The following is a 21,360-nucleotide window of genomic DNA, read 5'->3' as shown; positions in this document are numbered from 1 at the left end:
CATTTCTTTCTTTCTCTGACAGATCCACCAAGACACACCCAGGGCCTGTTGTGCACATCAGTGATAACCCCATGGATGAGGGCAAGGTAACTGATAGCTGAACATTACATTGCCTATAGAGAAGATAAACAATTGTACATCATCTGATGATGTTATGTGGAGAAGCGGAGCTGGAAATGATTTTTCGTTGGATCTCAGAGACTGTTCAGTTATATAATGTAAAAGTTCATGTCTTTTAAAAGAAATATAGGCTTTCTTTTAATTCAAGAAAGTTAAAGTTCCACTTAAGTGATTAAGTGATTAAGTGAACTGGAGATAATCAGTTAGATAAAGATGGATTGCAGGGGACATTCCTGCTTTGGATCATAGGTAATGATGTTTTACCTCAACTAGCAGTTACTGTTTTCCTAGAGCTAAAGATAAGACAGTCTGCAGTGATGGCGCAGAGTAGGCTACCACTGTGGCTGTAAAAAAGGCAGCGACAACAACAACTAGGAGCATCTGGGTTGACTATATTAATTTGCTACTAGTTGCTAGTAGACAATTTGGCACAGGAATTCATGTTACTGCTATCACCAGTTGGGCATTTGCTAAAATTTCAGTTTGTAGTTAGAGTAGTGCTTTTCTGGGACACTTTTGTTAAAAGAAATAAATACACAGAGTATTATAGCTCATACCTATGAAGCATATGAACTGGATTTTTATTTCTGGAATCTCACTGTTAAGTTCTTTTGGAGTAGCTCTGCATTATTTAGAGGTGAAAATGATCATCTTGGTGCGCCCCCTCATTTCAGTCACTGTCTTGGACAAGCCTCAATTTAAGCCAGCTGTCTTTCTATTGGCCTGCCCCCTGCAAACACGGTTTGAACAGCAGACAATATTCGTCTGAGATGACCATATTAAGGATATCCTTTCTCACATCATATAGAGCCAAAAATGGAAAAACACCTCTATTTGGCTCTTATAGGCCATTTCAAAGGGGTTATATGTATCTTTTAGCCTGTTCTCACAAGGAAATTCCTAACTATTGAAACAATAGTTATAAGCTACTCTAGTGTTTACATGATTGTATAGTAAGTGAAAACTTAGTTGCTTCTTACAATGTGTAAATGTCAGAATATTGCATCTTATGCCAGCTTAAGCAATGATCATAAAAGTCTACTAGGGAATGTAAAATAAATAACTGTCATACATTCATAAAGTGAATTCATTATGAACCAATTTTGTGCAGAATGTAGTTTAACAACAGTCAGCTGAGCCTTACTTGCTTTGCTTCTCTTGTTATTTCAGCTTCTGATTGGATTTGAGTCTGGGATAGTAGTGCTGTGGGATTTGAAGTGCAAAAAAGCTGACTACCGCTACAATTATGATGAGGTAAGGCATTGTTTTCCTTTGTTCCAGTTCTTGTGAGGAAACTAGTTTGTCTGGTGTTCCTCACTGTTGTCTGAGAAACGTGTTTGGTCTTGTTGGGTTTCTTTGTAAATTAACACATGAAAGAACTCTCTGAAGTTTTATAATGACACATGAAATGGACGTTTAGGTTTCTTTCATTTTAAGAGAATGGAAAACAGCTCAAAATAACATTATCATGTATTTTGCTAGTTACTCATGAATTTTTGAAGGGACCCAAACTATCCGTGGACAAGTATCACCTTTGTTGAGACAAACCCTGATTTCCCCAATGATGTAGAGTTACTTTGCTATTCTGAACTGGCAAACATATGTTACTTGTACATTATGTATTACACTCTGTTAAATGGCTACCGTGGTTTCTCAGGCAATCCACTCAGTCGCCTGGCACCATGAGGGCAAACAGTTTGTTTGCAGCCACTCCGATGGCACTTTGACCACGTGGAATGTACGAACCCCAGCCAAGCCCGCACAGATCATCACACCACATGGTAGGAGCTGTTGTATACACACACTTGTATTGTTTATATTCACAGAGGCATGATTAATGGAAAAACTATATATAGGCCTTTAAATATAGTGTAGTCCCGCCAGTCTTTGAGACCTGACATGTATAACAGATGGATGCCGACATGTCCATATGTTCACATATGCACCATATGTACTATGTACTAAAATATAATGAGTTTTTGTTTCGGGGATTTGTTTTGTTTTGTTTTTTGGCATCTTGAAATCCAATAGGAAAGCAGCCTAAGGATGGAAAAAAGCCAGAACCATGCAAGCCTATCCTGAAAGTGGAATACAAAACAACAAGGGCTGGGTGAGTGTGATGGTAGTTCCCACCCATCCTGTGTCTTAACGGACGCTAGTTTGAAACCATATCCTGTACTCAAAATGTCCTTTCCTGTTATTCTGAATATGTAACAGGTTAGTCTTCTTGACAGCGTCCTTATGCTGATGAAAAGCCCTGTCTAATAAGTAATTAGACAAGGCAACAGTCTCACGATACTTGTTAAATATAATGATTTTTGACACAGCTGGCAGTATCTGATGAGATGCTCTTATGTCAAAGCCATTAACTAAATGGCCAACATTTCATTGAAAGTGATCTAATAATTTTTTCTCAGGCGTTTGAGGACGGGGATTAATATAGTTTTAATAATGATTAAAAAGTAGGCCCCTCCCAGCACGGGTTCTATCAAAATCGGGCCAAAAAGTCCCCAGAGAAAGCACCACAGTAAAATTTGGTGTCCCTCTTTACCCATTTACCGCTGAGTACACCTGGTAATTTTTCATCTGCCACAACTAATTCAGTTTTATTGAAGAAGCTATTAAAATATGTGTGTTTGTTAAACCCAGGGACCCATTCATGGTGTTGTCTGGAGGTCTGTCTTACGATACAGTGGGGAGGAGAGCCTGTCTTACTGTGATGCACGGAAAGAGCACTGCTGTTCTGGAGATGGACTACCCGATTGTGGATTTCCTAACGCTGTGTGAAACTCCATATCCAAATGGTGAGCTGTGACACTAGTCAGAACAGTATATGCAGTTACCAACTAAAACGATGCCATTATCCATGTAAATTTTCTGCCGATTTGTTTTCTAGACTTTCAGGAGCCTTATGCTGTGGTGGTCCTTCTTGAGAAAGATTTAGTTGTAATAGACCTCGGACAGATTGGGTAAATATTCAACTTTCTAGCTGTGGTTGTATTAATAATTATATTGCAACAAACATAGATATTTTACATTGTGCATCTAAATTCTACACCAAATGGCCACATTGCCCACCCTAAAGTACACTATATTAATATACAGAGTAATAAACTTTATTAAATTTTCAAACTTTGGTGAATACGTTACACAAAATCTAGCATTTTTTGTTAACATTTATTATCACAGCTATAAGTTTGACATACAGGTCAGAACATGTAGCATAATGCTGTATAATATTTAGTGTAAACATGTGACTGATTATCGTGACAGGTATCCCATATTTGAAAACCCTTATCCTCTGACTATCCACGAGTCACCGGTGACCTGCTGTGAGTATTTTGCCGACTGTCCTGCTGAACTTATTCCTGCACTTTACTCTGTCGGCTGTCGGCAAAAGAGGCAAGGTTACAGTAAGAAGGTAAATGACTCAGTTGTGTTGTCTGTGTGAATTTTACATGAGCATTTGACTTCACCGCAGACAGACGCTTCATTTTTGTTTATGTGTTTTTAACAGGAATGGCCCATTAGTGGGGGAAACTGGGGCCAAGGCACACAGAGTTACCCTGAGATTATAATCACAGGGTCTGTATTGATTGAATAAAGTAATAATATAATGAGTCGTGCTTACTTATTTTAAGATGTGCACAGGTCTTGTTCAGTAATAAATGTTTAATTGTTTTGTTTTGTTTTTATTCCATCTATCCCCTGCTATAATAGACATGCTGATGGGTCAATCAAATTCTGGGATGCTTCTGCACGTGAGTATTTTGTTGTTAAGAGCAGTATATTACTTACTACAAAAAGTTCATCCTTGCATGTCTTTATCTTTAATTTACATTTTTCATAAAGAAAACAGTTACTACACTGGTTCTTTCCAAGGAGATGTATTCATGCACTAAATTAAAAACTTTAAAAACCAAGTGGTCCTATTGGTTGATGGTTCCCATTGGTTATATGGTTACTGTTACTACGACATACTGAAGTGTGCACATATTTTAATACTTTTTATGGCCATAGTTACAACTGACCCTGTAGTTATAATGCTACTGAACCCAGACACTTCTATTTGGTGTTGAACTACATTATTTTGTACTAGAAATTACTGTTTGCAATTCTCATTAGTTTGTGCAATATAACACACCAATGACAAGAAAACTTATCACTTTCTTTCTGTACTTCACACATTACAATAACCTGTGAATTCTGATGGATTTCGAGCCGGATGAGCTGCTACGTCACTGATGTCCTGGGTTTCTTTTTTCACAAACTAATTCCCATCTCTAATTCTAGTTGCTTGGATTTTGAACGTAGTGCTCCTTGAAAGAACAATATTAATCACCACCACCTCGATTCCTGTTGTAACCTGTGCTATCGAGAGTGCACTGATCGCAGTGAATCATCGTGTCCTTATTTTCCTTCCACAGTAATGCTTCAAGTGCTGTACAAGCTGAAGACTGCCAAGGTGTTTGAGAGGGCTCGTGGAAAGGAGGAGAAGCCAAACACAGATATAGTAGATGAGGACCCATTTGCCATCCAGACCTTGTCCTGGTGTCCCGAGAGCCGGATGCTGTGCGTGGCTGGAGTATCTGCTCATGTTATTGTCTATAGGTTCAGCAAACAAGAAATTACCACTGAAGTTGTTCAGGTAAATTGCTTGGGGTATTGTAAACGGACAGAGTGAATGGGTAAATTATTCCTAAGGTCAGGATGGATAGATAATAGGATAATAATCGATAAACATTTACAAGAACAAGCCTTTTTTTTTGTCTTTTTATTTCTTGTTTAGCTCTTGGAGGTGCGAATGCAGTGTGAGTTTAGCGACGTGGACTCGCCTGACCCAGGAGGAGAGCAGACCCCCACCCTGCCAACCCCGGGAGCTTCCTCCAGCCCTCAGGAGAGTGAGCTTCCCACTCAGCCATCAACAGGGAGCAACTCCTCTGATGGCCCCCGAGACAATATACCATGTCTACAGTATGGAATTTCTTTAATTTTGCCTTGGCTTCTGTTTTTGTGAAGCAGGCTGTCACAGAAGAGATGAAGAACACAAGAAAAAAAGAATCCTCTTAATAAAATGCTTTTAAAGTAATAATAATAATAATAGCAATAAAAATGATGATCCAGAGTGTAGCTTGCCCAGAGATGATAATTTATTCCAGTGTAAACTGCAGCCTGCTGTCGTATCCTGCTGTGTGTTTGATGCAGGGTGCGGAGCTCCCCACTGAAGCAGTCTCCGGGCAACCAGGTGGAACTGGTGATCCAGCTGGTGTGGGTGAGTGGGGAGCCACCTCAGCAGATCACCAGCCTGGCAATCAATTCTTCCTATGGCCTGTAAGTCTCTTATGTTCAATACAGCTGATGCTTTTGACATGAGGTCACATCACTTTGGGTCCTCACTAGTCTTCATAGCTCAGTATCCTTTTTTGTGCTCAATTTGTGTGGGTAAAGAAATCGTAATTATATCCTGTCTCAAAGAACACTGTAACCAAGCATTTGCAACCAAGTGCAAAAGTAAATAAAGCCTGCCTAAATCATAATTTGGAGTTCCACTGCATTCTTCGACCTTTCTGTCTTTCAGTGTGGTGTTTGGAAACAGTAACGGTCTGGCTGTGGTGGACTACCTCCAGAAAACCCTGCTCTTCAATATGGGCACATCAGAGCTGTACAGCCCATCTGACCCCTATCAGAGGCAGCCTCGCTCACCACGTAAAGCAAAGCCTTCCGGAGGTGAGCTGCTCTCAACCAATTAAACACTCTTTCTTTTTCTGTTGATTTCTCTCTCTGTTCTGCTGAACTTGTTCACCCTGGATAACATTTATCTCACTGAAATACAGTAAATAATTTGCTACGTTCCTTGTATTCCTTTATTTTTTGCTGAACACTTTTGGAGGCTGTTGGAGGTGGGTTAGGGAGGCAGAGCTGACACTTGGCAGCTGCCCTGACTTCGCACTGTGAGCACCGCCCCCTGCAGTAGCTCCTCTCCCTCAACAGGGGGCATCGCTGGCGGATTCTCCATCTGTTCAGTTGGAAGGAGCAAAGACAGTGGAGCATGCATGTTAGAATGGATGCTGTAGCTGAGCAGAGCCGCTCTGCTGTAATAGCACTGCCTTTTGATTCTGTTTACTGACAAAACAATACATAAACCTTGTTTACTTGTTTCAGCCTTGCTGTTTCTGTCATGTCTTCTATTGTGTTTTTCTCTCTTTGCCTAATCATCCTGTCAGTCACTGTTTGTCTTCATTCTTTTTAGTCTCAGTAGCTTGATGCTAGATGCAGGACTCTTATCTGCATTTTGTTTGGTTGCCTTTTAAAAGCAGTCTTTAATTTATGCAAATTGCAAGAACACTATTGGAAACATATACTGTTTTAACAGTGAATCAAATAGAAATTCAGCAGCAAGCCACTGAGACTTCACATTTTCTTCTGTTTTGCAGTTAGATTTTTAGGCATTTTTCTGTCTCACTGTTTTTACTGTTGATCTCTCTCTGTGATTTGGTAAAGACATTCCAACTGTGACGTCTTGCATGTCCAGACTTTCTAGCTTGTATTCTGAGTCTATGAAAAAACTACGCTCATCTCACTTCAGTAAGTCCTGTTGTGTCAGATTTTTTTTCTCCCCTTCCCACAGTGTCATTGTTCTCCTCTAAGCCTTTCCTTTTATCTCATAGAGATACATTCTCTGGTTTTATTATAGCACCCCAAATCTCCAAAGCTCAGTACAGACTTTTCTTTGACATTTCCAGTGAGGATGGAGTCAAATTTCAGACTTGAGAGAGAGTATCTTTAAAGTATACACCTATGATTTGACTACTAGACAGCCAATACTGATGCATTTACAGTGGGGCAAAAAAGTATTTAGTCAGCCACCGATTGTGCAAGTTCCCCCACTTAAAATGATGACAGAGGTCAGTAATTTGCACCAGAGGTACACTTCAACTGTGAGAGACAGAATGTGAAAAAAAAATCCATGAATTCACATGGTAGGATTTGTAAAGAATTTATTCGTAAATCAGGGTGGAAAATAAGTATTTGGTCATTAACAAAAATACAACTCAATCCTTTGTAACATAACCTTTGTTGGCAATAACAGAGGTCAAACGTTTACTATAGGTCTTTACCAGGTTTGCACACACAGTAGCTGGTATTTTGGCCCATTCCTCCATGCAGATCTTCTCAAGAGCAGTGATGTTTTGGGGCTGTCGCCGAGCAACACGGACTTTCAACTCCCGCCACAGATTTTCTATGGGGTTGAGGTCTGGAGACTGGCTAGGCCACTCCAGGACTTTCAAATGCTTCTTACGGAGCCACTCCTTTGTTGCCCGGGCGGTGTGTTTTGGATCATTGTCATGTTGGAAGACCCAGCCTCGTTTTATCTTCAAAGTTCTCACTGATGGAAGGAGGTTTTGGCTCAAAATCTCACGATACTTGGCCCCATTCATTCTGTCCTTAACACGGATCAGTCGTCCTGTCCCCTTGGCAGAAAAACAGCCCCATAGCATGATGTTTCCACCCCCATGCTTCACAGTAGGTATGGTGTTCTTGGGATGCAACTCAGTATTCTTCTTCCTCCAAACACGACGAGTTGAGTTTATACCAAAAAGTTCTACTTTGGTTTCATCTGACCACATGACATTCTCCCAGTCCTCTGCTGTATCATCCATGTGCTCTCTGGCAAACTTCAGACGGGCCTGGACATGCACTGGCTTCAGCAGCGGAACATGTCTGGCACTGCGGGATTTGATTCCCTGCCGTTGTAGTGTGTTACTGATGGTGACCTTTGTTACTTTGGTCCCAGCTCTCTGCAGGTCATTCACCAGGTCCCCCCGTGTGGTTCTGGGATCTTTGCTCACCGTTCTCATGATCATTTTGACCCCACGGGATGAGATCTTGCGTGGAGCCCCAGATCGAGGGAGATTATCAGTGGTCTTGTATGTCTTCCATTTTCTGATGATCGCTCCCACAGTTGATTTTTTCACACCAAGCTGCTTGCCTATTGTAGATTCACTCTTCCCAGTCTGGTGCAGGTCTACAATTCTTTTCCTGGTGTCCTTCGAAAGCTCTTTGGTCTTGGCCATGGCGGAGTTTGGAGTCTGACTGGTTGAGGCTGTGGACAGGTGTCTTTTATACAGATGATGAGGTCAAACAGGTGCCATTCATACAGGTAACGAGTGGGGGACAGAAAAGCTTCTTACAGAAGACGTTACAGGTCTGTGAGAGCCAGGGATTTTCCTTGTTTGAGGTGACCAAATACTTATTTTCCACCCTGATTTACGAATAAATTCTTTACAAATCCTACCATGTGAATTCATGGATTTTTTTTTCACATTCTGTCTCTCACAGTTGAAGTGTACCTCTGGTGCAAATTACTGACCTCTGTCATCATTTTAAGTGGGGGAACTTGCACAATCGGTGGCTGACTAAATACTTTTTTGCCCCACTGTAGTGAGCTCACTTGTGGTAGATTTGTAAACTGAAGCAGAGCTTACTTGCTAAATTGAATGATTACCTCATTGTATGATTGCCTTTGTAATACTTGAGCTGTTATTGTTACTACATGTGCAATAGGAATTAACTGCAGCATAATCCTGTCTGACTCTTAATTACAATTTCTGTGGCTCCTGCAGCGACTTGTGATTCCAACGATGGGTCCAATGCCTCAGAGGACCGCTGCAGATCACCTACTTCAGGTATGTCTTGGCGTGAACTACCGAATGTATCATTTTCTTTTGAAATTCGTCGTTCATATCGGCTGCCATTTGTCATGTAGGCTCTACTTCACCCTGCAATTCAGATGATGACAAAAAGCAGAAATTCATAGAGAAGGGTATTGTATTTTCAAGTGTATGACCCTTTAAAAGTTAGTATTTAGACGGTGACTAAAGTTCTCTGACTTGTATTTTTGAACCTCATTTCCAGTGAAGTTGAAAAGCAGACGCTTTTCCAAGACGGTTGCCAATGACTTTGGTACTGTATCTTTCAGATGTATTCTTTGTGATTACTCACTCTTTCTCTCTGAATGACGGCGTTCTAACCACACTGTGCCTTAATCCTACGCAAGCCTGTGCATACTGTGCCAGTTAAAGGAATAATTGCATTAAAGAAATTGGTTTTCACTAATCACATAATGTAGGGGTTTTGTAGAAAATTAATCAGGGATATTGATCAAGTGCATGACAGGATGACTCTTCAATTTCAGGTGCAGATTTTCTATGCAGATTTTTACCAAAATACTGTAGACTGCAGTTACACAACTTAGAATATAGTATGGAAAAATGAAATTTTACTTGAGGATTATTTTTTGTGGGTGTTTTGTTTTTCTTGTTTTATTTTTTGAAACTAAAACAAAAGCATAGAAAATCTGCTTCTCGCCTCAGTCTTTACAGCACTAACATCAAAATGATTTCTCTTGGACTGTAGATACTTGCTCTGTGTGTTTGATTCCAGGGCTTCAGTTCAGTGTTAACTGTTTGGCTGTCCACTGATTCTTTTTATTTTTTTCCCTCCTCCTCTCTCTCCACCTACTCTCTTTGCATAACTATGTTCACTGAATTGTAATTACCTTATTTCTCAACTGCCTCTTGCTTTGTTTGACATTACAGGCTCTATCGGTTGTCTGTGATGCTTCTCTGCCTCATTTGTATTCTCATGGTTTCTCTCAGGGTGGTCACTGACTGCAACAGACAACTTTTAGGAATTTGTACAGAAAAGAAACTGGCAACAACCAAAAGCACCACCTTAAAATCAGCTTTTATCATGATGAATTGTAATGTTATTTCCAAAAGAGTTTAGCGTCTTATTACAAGTAGTCATTTACAAGATATACACCAGTGAGCTATAACATTAAAAGTAGGCAATTTGGCATTGTTCTTCTTAAAAGAGCCAACTACTATTACAGTGAAGTGCTGTATGTGGTCTGTAACCATGCTTAGGTTGGTTATGTGTCAAAGTAGCATCTTCATGAATGCCATAGCAACCTCAAAGCAGAACGTTACCCAGACCATCACACTGCTTCCACTGGCTTGTCGTCATGCATCCTGCTGTAATTTCTGACACATGTAAACAATACAGACGCCCCGTTTCCATGATGTAAAAACGTGGTCCTTTAGACACCTTTCTCTATTGGTCTGTGTTCCAGTTATGATACACATGCGCTCACTGTAGGTTTTTTTCAGCTTCTAACAGGGATCAGCATACATCTCTGCAGCTGTCCAACCTCAAACTATGCAAACAATCCATTTATATCGAACAGTACTGTTTGATAGCACTATTTGATACTGTATTATCAAACAGTGCTAAAGTTTTCAGAAATTTGTTACATTAGCTCTTCTAGTGCAATTGGAGCTAGACCCTTCCCCAGTTTACCAGTTGTCCCTTCTCGGGCCACTTTTGGCAGGAAGTAACCTCTACCTTCCAGGAACATTTATCACATAATGATCCATGTGAGAGGACTTGGGTCCATGCACTGCTCTTTTTTTCTTTTTTACATTTTTCTCCTTTTAGCCCATCAGGTTCGTTTGAACCTAGCGCTATATATAGTCCCACCTGTTTATAGGCGCCATTCTAACAAAATAATCAGTATTACTCAATTCACTTGCCAAAGTTCTTAATGTTGTAGCTGATTGGTGTATGCACTGTGACCTTAACAGTTGTCTTACAGTTGGTATCACCATGTTTAAAAATCGTACTCGAAATTGTGTTCTATTCAGTGATCGCACACTGATGTGCACATTGAAAACAATGCCACAAAGTGGTAAAAATCATTCTTATTGAATCGTTTGTTGTAATTCACAATCAAAGAAGTTAAAAAAAAATCTCAATCCTTTTAGGCATTATTGTTTCATCGTAAAACAGAGGTATTTGTTTCTGTTACAGCTAAGATGTCACGGAAAATTAGCTCGTCTAGTGAGCAAAAGACTGACCTGGGTAAGCCAAAACTAATAACTTACATTTTTCTAAGAACCTTTGTATTTTCTTACAGGTGTTCATCTTGTTATTTGAATCTTCTGCTTTGTATTAGGTTCTAGCTTTTAAGTAGGTCTGCAAAACTACTTCTTACTGTCCAGCAACATGTTGTTCTGAATGTCATGTTCCTGATGTCTTGGGGATTTGTTTGTTTTTTGTTTTGTTTTTTTGTTTTTTACTGCAAGTTCAGACAAACGCTGTCTCTTTTTAAACTCAAAGAAAAGGGTGGGTTCCAACGAAGGCGCATTCAGACATGTAAGAAGCAGTTGTGTTGTGTGAAAAGAACGACAACAGCCAGGATGAACCTGAAGGAGGACCTCTGTAGAACTAAGTCAGACCCCATTTTCTGTGAGTGGACCAGCCTTGGTCTGACTTGGGCTGCAGTGGGATAACCGGTACTAACTCACTCCACTACTATGGCTCTTACTCTGCAGTCATTTGGCAGATAACACTAATCTTCTCACAGTGTGCATTTCCTTCTTTTTGAGGAAGTTCCAGTGGCATGACTGCACTCGGTGTTAAAAATCTTGCTTTTCCTGTTTACAGTTTTTTCTTGTGAAGATCACACGTGATGGCCGTCGTTTTAAGCCTTTCCCCCATGTTAAAAGGCCTTTTGTGTTTATGTTGGTATCCCTCATTAGCTTTTTAAAGGGGGTTAAAACTTGTTCTTAAGTTGCCATCAGCACAAAAATAATGTATGAATAATTCTTACTTCTAAAACATCTGTTTTTGTTTTTTTTGGTTTGTGGTCCTATAATAGGACATTCATTTTTATTTCTTTAAATAAACAACATTACGTTTTCAGAATCAATTCCAGAAATCCACATTTGGAAAAAAGTAAACTGCCTCCTTGAATGTAAACTGAAAGAGCATCACAATGTCAAAAGCTTTTTTTTTTTCTTCTTCTTTCTTTTGTTGGACTTTGGGTTTATTTATCATGTTCCTGTGGGTGTTTTTTCTTTTCCGCTGCATTTCCATTTCTATAAAGTACATAAATACAATGGAAGGCATTCTTTGCTAAACCTCTGACATCAGAATATATGTTTTCTAACCAGGGTTTTGTTTTTCTCTGAGAACTAAAATGCTAAAGTGGAGAGTTTAACTACTAACCCCTTTCACTTTTACATGCATTGTTTCCTCATTTCCTTTTGTTTGTCCTCCTGCTGTCCAGATGCCAGGGATAACTCATTCACCCGCTCACGCAGTTCAAGTGTAGCCAGCATAGACCGAGAATCTCGAGAGGCCATCTCCTCCTTTTACTTCTGTGAGAGTTTTCCAAGGAAGACAGACTGCCTGGTCAGCCCCTGTCTGCTGGTGGGGACCACCCACGGCTCGGTGATGATGGTGGCCCTCAACCTGCCACCCAGTGGAGACCAGAGGTTACAGCAGCCAGTTGGCATTGCGTCTTGCGGTAAAAAAAATACAAAAAACAAACTTAAAATAAAATTTGCATGAGGATACATAGTGACCTTTGTTGACGAGCATTAGAATATCAAGCATTAGAACTAGGATAAAGCAGCCTTCATAGCTGAAAAGGAGCGAGGGGGAAGTAAATGTTGACCAAGGTGTGGAAATGTGTGTGCAAGGAGTTGACAAGAATATAGACTAAAGCTACACAGATGGTTTCCAATATCATTTGGTGCTACAATAGTCACATGCTATCCACATGATGGGTATATCTTGTGGTGTATTTACTGAAGCCAAAGGGTAAACAGACCTGACCTTAACATTTTGGTTTTAGGGTTAGTTTAGGTTAAGAAAACAAAGCCTAAAGCCAAAATTGCACAAGTTTCAGAAGACAATTAATAATTTAACATGCCACTTTTAGCTGACCTCGAATTATGCTGTGGCCAATTTTTTTTTATTTTAAGCTGAAAATATCTAATTTCTTAGGCACCCTGGTCCAGCTCAAAGGAGGCATTTTAACTATGGCCCTGCTGGACGCAACTGGAACTCTGCTGCCCCCTTTCTTTGAGCAGTGGTATGACCCAAATGCTTCAGATGAAGAAAAAGAGAAGAGTCGGAAGCGCAGGCCAGCCTCTCCTCCCTCGTCACAGGAGAGCCAGGATAGTCACTTTGCCATACTGTGTTCGGAGAAACAGGCCAAGGTAGTGGCCCTGCCCTCCCAAACCCGCATCTACAAACACAGCATCACAGAGACCTCCTTCGTGCTGAGGGCTGATGTTGTGCAGATGGCTGGGGCTAACTGCATCACCTGTTTCTGTGCTAATGGGCATATAATGACTCTGAGGTATCATCATTACTAGCGTCTGCTGTTATTTATATTTTGAAATCTCTGATCAAGCAGAGATACCAAGTGAGGAAAACGTAAATAGATGTTAGCAACTTGGTGTGGTGTTTTGCATGATTACAGTTTACCCAGTCTACGGCCTCTTCTGGATGTCAACTACCTGCCGCTCACAGACATGCGGATAGCAAGAACATTCTGCTTCTCCAACCTGGGTCAGGCTTTGTACCTCACCTCACCTACTGAGATCCAGAGGATCACCTACAGCCAGGAGACATGTGACAACTTGCAGGTCAGATAAATGATCAGATCACCATCAGCTCCATGCCAGTAGCTTTGCAGAGAGAAAAATGCATAAATGCCCAGCAGTAAAACTGTTTCTTTAAATTTGGAGTTTAATTTTGTCCAACATAGCAGACATTTCTTATTTGTAAGCATTTCAGAAATAACAAGGAATTTGGCAGCGATTTCTGCCAAACATAGCAACACAAACTTGCTATGTTTACTTTACATAAATCTTCTCACATAGGCTCAGTCTAAACCAGGAAAAGTAACTGGTGTGATGTTGGCACACATGCTTATGTAGGCCAGCTGTTTGAATCAGGTCTGCAGTCATTTTAACGTTAGACAACAGTATAATTCCTCATAGTTACCTTTATAGAAAATTAGAGGTCAGTAGAAAGGTGAAGTGCTTGTCTGCTTACAGATAATTCAGTAGATGATCTGAAGGTGCGGGTTAATTTCCTTTTTCTCTTTCAGGGAGATACAGGCCTTAATCGGGTTGATTTAAAAAGTCTGGCTGAGTCTGCATATCTTCAGAGACAATATATTGAAATACATGTACTGATGTTTCTGTCTTTCGCAGGAGATGCTCAGTGAGTTATTTACCCCAGTGGAGACACCAGAGGCTCCAAACAGAGGTTTCTTCAAAGGCCTTTTTGGGGGAGGAGCTCAGTCTCTGGACAGGGAGGACCTCTGTGAGTACAGAGTGCCTTCTAGTATTGCATAAAGAGTTCTCAAAACCTCGGAGTGCAATTAAATATATGTTTGCATTTGAATACTTAATGCAGTCGTGTTTTAAATGTGTAGTTTTCATCAGTCATCAGGCTTCTGAATTACCGTAGATGTTTCATATATTATTGTATTGTTGTTATTACATATATATCTATATGTAAGTATTTCACAGTTGAAACTTTATTTAGCTATCCCGTGTTATATGTAAAACACTTTGACCTTTTTAGGGCTTTTATTCCACTGTCTTTGGTAAAATGATTGGTGACCTTTCATTTAGGGAAAAATGAAAAAAGACTTGTCAACAAACCATCTGCATATCTATTTTTGTCTCTGCTAGTTGGAGAAACAGCTGCAGGTAAGGCATCTCGTAGCCTGGCGCAGCACATCCCTGGCCCAGGCAACATGGAAGGCATGAAGGGGGCCGCATCGGGAGTTGTGGGAGAACTTGCCCGTGCCAGAATAGCTCTGGATGAGAGAGGGCAGAAGCTGGGCGAGCTGGAGGAGAGAACAGCAGCCATGATGGCCAGCGCAGAGTCCTTTTCCAAACATGCGCATGATGTATGTGAACGGCATCTGTTTGAATGCTTGTATATATATTTTTTTCTTTTTCAGGTTATCACATTAATCCTGATTCACATTTTTCCCCACTTTACTTCCTTCAGATGATGCTGAAATACAAAGATAAAAAGTGGTACCAGCTCTGATGGCAGCGTGTGGAGCATCGGACTCTGTAATTTCACACACCAGTATCTCTGAGGAGCTGCAGGTCCCTCTACTTCTCTTCTCTATTTCTCTCCACGGGGGAGTTATGCGCAAAAGAATTGGGCTTTTTTTTCCGTTTTCTTTTTCCCTCAGCGTAATATTATCCCTCTGCATTACCTCAGTCACCCGAGGACCTCTGCAGCACAGACACTGTCCAGTGCAATGCAATGAGGATGGAAAGAGGAAAGAAATGGAAGAAGAGAAGCTCTTAGGAGACTCTCATTCCATTTTCACCTGAGAGTGATGACGTTCATTTAACATCAGTCCACACAGTAGGAGAAGAGGGGACCTTTCATATATCCATCAGGCATATATAAAAAGATATAAAGTGCTGTTCTTTTAGCCTGACTGCATTTGGTCATACTCTGCCCTTTATGGTGTCTGCTAAACACAGTGGACTTAAATGAGGAGGAAAGTCTGATGACCCCTTGTCCTTCAATTCTAATCAACTCGATGAACGTGCAAGTTTCTGTAGTAATGATTAAATCACTGAAGGACTTGTTTGTTTATCTGTCTAAATTATTTTTGGAGTTTGTCTTTTTGCATCTGTAAGTATGGCTTATCCTTCCTTTTTTTTAATATATTGTTTTTGTCTAGAAAGGGCCTTTGAAGTGGTTAGAAGAGTAAATAAATGGGCAGGGAGATTCTGAATCTATTGCCTCTCACCAAATAAGGGCTGGTAGTACACTAGTTCATCGCCGACCATACCTTTTTACAGCTTTTGCCAAGCAAATGGGTTTTGGGTGAGAAAGACAAATGGTGAATTTATGGAATCACTCTGTTTTATTTTTAAATGTAATTATTTATGGGAAGCGAATAATAGTTGGGGATTAAATAAAGCTGGGCATTAAGTTTTATTTTGTTTCTTCTGTCTATTAAATGCGAAAAAGAAAGTGCTGAAAATGTTTACCCCAATGACGAGTTTACATTGACCTATAATAAAAATGAATTGATAAGAGTGGATACACTGGAAAATCCATGAAGAGTTTATTTTCTTGAGGCTTTCAAGGGGCTATGGCAAAGTCATGTATGAGAAGGATGATGTGTTGATGGGCAAGGCTAAGATTGCCCTTAATATAATTAAATATATATATATATATATATTTTGGTTACAAATTTAAGTTTTACCTGTCTTAAAGATGTATCTATATATGATCATTCAAATTTTTATTGGCATACATTTGTAGCTGAATTTTTTTTTCTTTCGTTTTTTTTTTTCCAGTCTTGTTTCTCAATGTGTAGGAAAAAAAGCATGTGTCTCTTACAGCACAATGGAAGTGATAACGCTGTGTTTGTATCTGTAGCTGCCAGTAGAAATGACCAAGCACACATACGTGTTCCACGCAGTGCCGTTGGTCATCTCTCTCTGAACCATTAACTTAAAAAAACAGTTTCTGCCTTTGCCTCATGACGCATATATGCTAACCTCTACCTACGTGTATATCTGTGTCTTTGTAAACATACATATATTCAGGAATATGTGTATGGGCGCCAATGTCTATATAACAATATATTGACCTATGTATTACAATAGGTCTTTTGAGGTTTTTGTTTTTGCTTGACAGTGTTTTTCAATGTGATTAACCGGAATCCTATTGTAATTAGATTAGATTTCTTTTTCATGAGGTGTGAGGATATGCTGCTAGTTGTGTCAATATAGGAGCATTATCTGTCGGGCTTTTATTTTGAAAGGAGGGGACAAGACTTTGTCAGTTCAGTTTGCTGCCAAATGTTGTATATAGCGCAACAGCTGGACACAAATCTGACAGTGTGGGTTCAGGTAATGTGACATACCGTATGCTTGCGGCCATGTTTTTTTCTGACACCAAAGAGTTTCTTAATTTCACAAAGTTGTCTTGATTCATTTTTCCCCAGGCGTTAAGAGGCAGTCAGGATAGTTTGATGACACTCTTAAGAAATCTTCTGTGTGTAAGGGGGCGGGGTTTAGGGAGGAGATTGGCTTCGCTTCGTCTTATGGGCATGAAACCTTCATTACTGCCCCAAACTGCTGGACACGTATAAAGTAAACCCAAGGAGTTTCATTCCAAAATGGGATATCCAGCAATGGAAATGGAAATTGACTGAATACTTGATCCTAGAAACTGCGAGGAGGTTTGAAACCTCTTTTTATTTCTGTGTATTATATCACTGAAATAAAGAAAACGTACCTAGAAAACATTGGGTGAGCAGTTGCAATATGGAGATACGATATTTTCGAATAAAACCCTTCACTTTTAGATGGCTGATTTTAAATCTACTGTATACTATTGAGATAAACCCATTTGGAAGAGCAGTTATGTGGGTTTTGCACTATTTTTTTGTACTTCAAATGATTTTGTTAGTATGATTTTTAAAGTGTTGAGTCCTCTGTCCCATTTTCTTATGTTTCAAAGGACCAAAACATGACAGAACCTATGCTTATTTATGTCATTTGCCAATTATGCTGATTTCTTCACTCTCAGATTTGTTTTCCATGTCAACATTAATGTCCAAGCTATGGCTGTGCATAAATATCCATCATCCAGACATGACAATGAACGTTTTCTGGTATATATTTAACATGCTCATCTCAGATTTAAGCTTTCCTCCTGCAGATCGAACCATCCTCCTTTGAGTGGGCCGCTGAGTCTTTTTACAAAGTGTGGCCTCAACTTTAAAGTGCTTCAGTTTGCAACATATATGTCCTAAATGGTCTTTTATTGCACATTGAAGGATGCATGATATTAAGTGTTTACAAACTTGAAACAACCATGTATTATCCCCTCTTAGAGATTGTCTGTTCTAGCATTTGTATTAACCACCATGCTGAACAAAGCTGAAGTTCTCTTCACACATCTGGAGTGCGTCCCATTTTCATTTGATCATGCCAATTGTACACATGCGAGAGATTATATTTATTTTTTATTGGTACATCTGTTAATGTTGCTGTTTGCTTCATGAAAACTCTTGCTCTCCCTGCGCTGTAAAAATGCATTGAAGTTGGAAGCTAGGCTCACAGCACCGTGCAGGAGAGCTCGAGGGTTTCTCACTCGCCATACTTCCATCCGTCTGTCTTCTGGGATGAATATCTGTGGAGTTGCAGTATTTTCTCATAGTAGGCGATTTTTGTACAGTTTTATTAAAATAAATTTCACATGGATGTCTGACTTTATCTGCTGCCACAATTTAGACTGTAGATACAGTATATATAGATATTATTGTGCAATGGAAAATAAATGTAAAACCAACCGTAATGAGTTATGTGTTTTCCATTTTATTTTATTTTTTATATATATATATTTTTTATACCTGAATCTTTTGGCCTCCGCAGGTCAGAGTTCAGTGGCTGTTCTGGATCATTATGTCTTGCTCAAAGACTTTTGGGGCAGCTCTGACACTGACCTGATCGTTTTAATGGATAGCTTTAGAATACGCGTGTTTAAGCGTGTGAGTTAAATCTGCCAGATTTAGACATTCAGGCAAATTTCCATCTGCACTTTCAACTTTCAGAGTCTAATTTTTCACATTTTTGCAGTTGCTCTTCCTCTATGAAAGACCTCTGGAAAGTCTTTGTTTACTTACTCTCATGTAGTATTAATCAACATTTTTGTGTTTTGGGAAGTTTATACATAGCAGGGTAGAGAATTCATATAAATAAGTTATGTAATAGATATTTATAGGTGGTATTTTAATCATATTGGTATACTAAATGCCTATAAAAGTATACTATTATGAGTGCCAGTGATCCACTTAGTTTGAAGACTTCCTGCTAATGCTAAACAACAACAAAAAAACAAAGAAAATAATTTTTCCCTATCAAAAACTTTTTCATTGTTTGTTTGTTTGTTTTTGTTTTTTGAATGACACAAACAAGCATCCATACAGATACAGCAGCTGCTTTGTGTAATGTTTTGGTCAAGGGTCAGACCAACATAGCATCTGGGCACTGTCCACGATATAGATTAAGCCGATTTTGTTTTTGTTTGTTTGTTTGTTTGGGTTTTTTTTGGAGGGGGGGTGTTATCTAGTGTTATCTAAGGTTTCTCCACTGAATTTTTTTTCTCCACGCAGTCCATGTTTCAAAAACTTTTAATATGTGTAAGTTTTAGTGATTTTTTTAAAATTATTTTGGGGGGTTTGGGTGAAATTATTAAAGTTTAAATTCAAAATTCAAAATTAAAATGATTAAATTAAAGTAAAGGATGGAAATAAACACTTTTGGTAGTATTTTTTAAATTACTTTTACATTATTATTTTTGTTTGTTTTTATTGTAATGTTTTTGTGTGCGCTTTAGATTTGATTTGATTTGATTTTATTTTCAGCGACCGTTCCTACATTTCCCAGCAGCCCCTGCAGGTGGCGCCGCCGCTCTAAGAACTCCCGTCGTCCAGCGGGATAGAAACTACAGCGGTGAGTAAAGATCAGGAGCAGCAGCATCCTCACTGTCTGACGAACCGGCGGATGGAGCGGAGGGACGGCAAACTTGAAAACGGTAAAAGCCGGGGACAAAGTAAGCCGCAACACGTGTTCTCTGAATAGCCATAGACGATTTCTGTGATTTATTTTGTACCATTTATATTTCAGGTTTTATATATTGCTGTGTTTGAAACGAGATCCTTTTAAGTCTGTGCTTCGGATGAATGTTTTTGATGGACCTCCGCGTGTTGCTCAGTTGCCGCCGCGATGAATGAAACAAAGACGATGGACGCACACTGACCAACACCAACTCTTTAACGTTGATCGTTGTACTTTAATTTTAAAATCTAATAGAAACACAGCGGACTCACTTAAAGAGTTTTTCCCCCGCTAACGTTAACTTTACGCTTCCCGTGACTGCTCAGACTAGCTAAACAGCCTTGCATTTAGAAGTCTCGCTGACTGCGTCCAAGGGGGAAATTGTTATGTGAAACCCTTGGCCCTTTCCCAAACTTTTAGCGATGTGACAGCAACAGAGTCTGAACCGGAAAACTTGGGAAGTGCAGGTGTCTCAGCGTGGCTGGGTGAGGTCAAAGGGCAGCTGACAGTACCGTGCTGTCTCCTGATATGCGTCTACTTTGCTGTCTAATGTTCTATCCACAAGCAATACATGTGTTTGCTTTGGAGAAGTGAACTGGAGACTGTGTAAAGTTTTACGGACCACAGTGCTGGATTGCCACCGCACAGGCCCAGCGCAACAGCACCAGTGTGAATGGAGATGATGATGATGTGCACTTAAATTTTTTCTCTATTTCCAGTCTTAAGATGAGCCAGGGGCCAAATCTCGTCCTCCAGTGGCTGTCTAAGCTCCACCTGACCCAGTATGTGGAGTCATTCTTTGACAATGGGTATGATGACTTGGAAGTTTGTAAGCAGATTGGAGAACCAGACCTGGATGCTATCGGGGTCCGCATTAGGTATCACAGACACAGGCTGCTCACAGCAGTGCAAGCGTTAAAAGAGGAGGACAAAAGGAAAGCACCTGGGTACTATTTCACCTTAGAGCCTCTGGATGCTTCTGCCTGCCACCACATCTCATACTCAGACAGACTGGGTGACTTGGAGACGCCGAGGTGTCACACACAGACTGCAGGAGTGCACCAGGCCTCCTGTCCTGGGAACCATAATCCGAGGTTCACAGACTGTAATGACTTTGTGACTTATCCCAAACTGAAGCTCAAAGTACTCATACGGGATAAACTTGCAAAAGATGGCATTAACCTGGGACAAGCACCTTACACCCACAAGGTAGGATATTTTGACTTCATCTCTTGCAGTTAAGTTGATAATAAATGCTGGGTCTTTAAGAGCTGTCTCATTGGATTTAATATGCTTACTTTACTGCGAATGTGATGAAGAGTGTGACAAATTTCTTTGATAGTGCTGACGTCAAGTGATTCTTCTTTGAGGATGTGTTGGAGTCTCTGGCAAAGGTTCACTGAGGTTCATTGTAGTGTTAGTTTACTCAAAACATTTCCATATTAGTGTTAAACTTAACTGGATTAAATCTAATTGAATTGACTGATTGGGTACTTGGTGAAACAGTAGTAAGACTTACAAAGCCTTCTGACCCTCAGTGTACATCTTTTAAATTAAGTTAAGGTGATTTTATGTGGAAAAAAATGTTGAGTTCAAGCGTTTAGAAGACATTATCCCACTCTGCCATAATCCTTTGCTGTAGCACCCTTCACACATCCAAACTGGGGCATTAAATCCACACTGGAATTGAATTTGAGCACATAAAATGAAAAATGTGGTGTTTTATAATAAAAGATTTTCTGCAGCTCCAGCTGTTTGG

The 21,360-nt window shown here is 39.9% G+C and overlaps 2 protein-coding genes across 8 annotated transcripts in view; both read left to right on the top strand.

Moving 5' to 3' along the window:
• stxbp5b (syntaxin binding protein 5b (tomosyn)) overlaps positions 1 to 18,339 on the top strand; it is a 30,301-nt gene extending 11,962 nt beyond the window's left edge. Inside the window, exons 6-30 of one of the 5 annotated variants that reach the window (XM_087833219.1) lie at positions 23 to 86; positions 1,291 to 1,374; positions 1,778 to 1,901; positions 2,152 to 2,230; positions 2,770 to 2,924; positions 3,017 to 3,089; positions 3,394 to 3,541; positions 3,638 to 3,705; positions 3,841 to 3,881; positions 4,548 to 4,768; positions 4,910 to 5,094; positions 5,326 to 5,451; positions 5,699 to 5,847; positions 6,622 to 6,705; positions 8,745 to 8,807; positions 8,888 to 8,944; positions 9,037 to 9,084; positions 10,993 to 11,043; positions 11,302 to 11,430; positions 12,254 to 12,493; positions 12,976 to 13,333; positions 13,457 to 13,622; positions 14,196 to 14,307; positions 14,682 to 14,902; positions 15,007 to 18,339. In XM_087833219.1, coding sequence (XP_087689345.1) covers positions 23 to 86; positions 1,291 to 1,374; positions 1,778 to 1,901; positions 2,152 to 2,230; positions 2,770 to 2,924; positions 3,017 to 3,089; positions 3,394 to 3,541; positions 3,638 to 3,705; positions 3,841 to 3,881; positions 4,548 to 4,768; positions 4,910 to 5,094; positions 5,326 to 5,451; positions 5,699 to 5,847; positions 6,622 to 6,705; positions 8,745 to 8,807; positions 8,888 to 8,944; positions 9,037 to 9,084; positions 10,993 to 11,043; positions 11,302 to 11,430; positions 12,254 to 12,493; positions 12,976 to 13,333; positions 13,457 to 13,622; positions 14,196 to 14,307; positions 14,682 to 14,902; positions 15,007 to 15,048 — 3,088 coding nt within the window. In that variant the 3' untranslated portion in view covers positions 15,049 to 18,339. The remainder of the gene's footprint in view (positions 1 to 22; positions 87 to 1,290; positions 1,375 to 1,777; positions 1,902 to 2,151; positions 2,231 to 2,769; positions 2,925 to 3,016; positions 3,090 to 3,393; positions 3,542 to 3,637; positions 3,706 to 3,840; positions 3,882 to 4,547; positions 4,769 to 4,909; positions 5,095 to 5,325; positions 5,452 to 5,698; positions 5,848 to 6,621; positions 6,706 to 8,744; positions 8,808 to 8,887; positions 8,945 to 9,036; positions 9,085 to 10,992; positions 11,044 to 11,301; positions 11,431 to 12,253; positions 12,494 to 12,975; positions 13,334 to 13,456; positions 13,623 to 14,195; positions 14,308 to 14,681; positions 14,903 to 15,006) is intronic. The other 4 variants (XM_035911077.2, XM_087833218.1, XM_006798695.2 and 1 more) reach the window with 4 other exon arrangements.
• A 1,184-nt stretch (positions 18,340 to 19,523) lies between these two features.
• sash1b (SAM and SH3 domain containing 1b) overlaps positions 19,524 to 21,360 on the top strand; it is a 59,948-nt gene continuing 58,111 nt past the window's right edge. For 2 of the 3 annotated variants that reach the window (XM_087832797.1, XM_006798689.3), the window contains exons 1-2: positions 19,524 to 19,596; positions 20,321 to 20,810. In XM_087832797.1, the coding sequence (XP_087688923.1) occupies positions 20,328 to 20,810 (483 nt within the window). In that variant the 5' untranslated portion in view covers positions 19,524 to 19,596; positions 20,321 to 20,327. The remainder of the gene's footprint in view (positions 19,597 to 20,320; positions 20,811 to 21,360) is intronic. The other variant, XM_006798688.3, reaches the window with a different exon arrangement.

This window comes from Neolamprologus brichardi, chromosome 19 (assembly GCF_056152115.1).
Source record: "Neolamprologus brichardi isolate AB-2024 chromosome 19, ASM5615211v1, whole genome shotgun sequence".
NCBI lineage: Eukaryota > Metazoa > Chordata > Actinopteri > Cichliformes > Cichlidae > Neolamprologus > Neolamprologus brichardi.
This window is presented reverse-complemented; position numbering and strand designations above follow the sequence as displayed.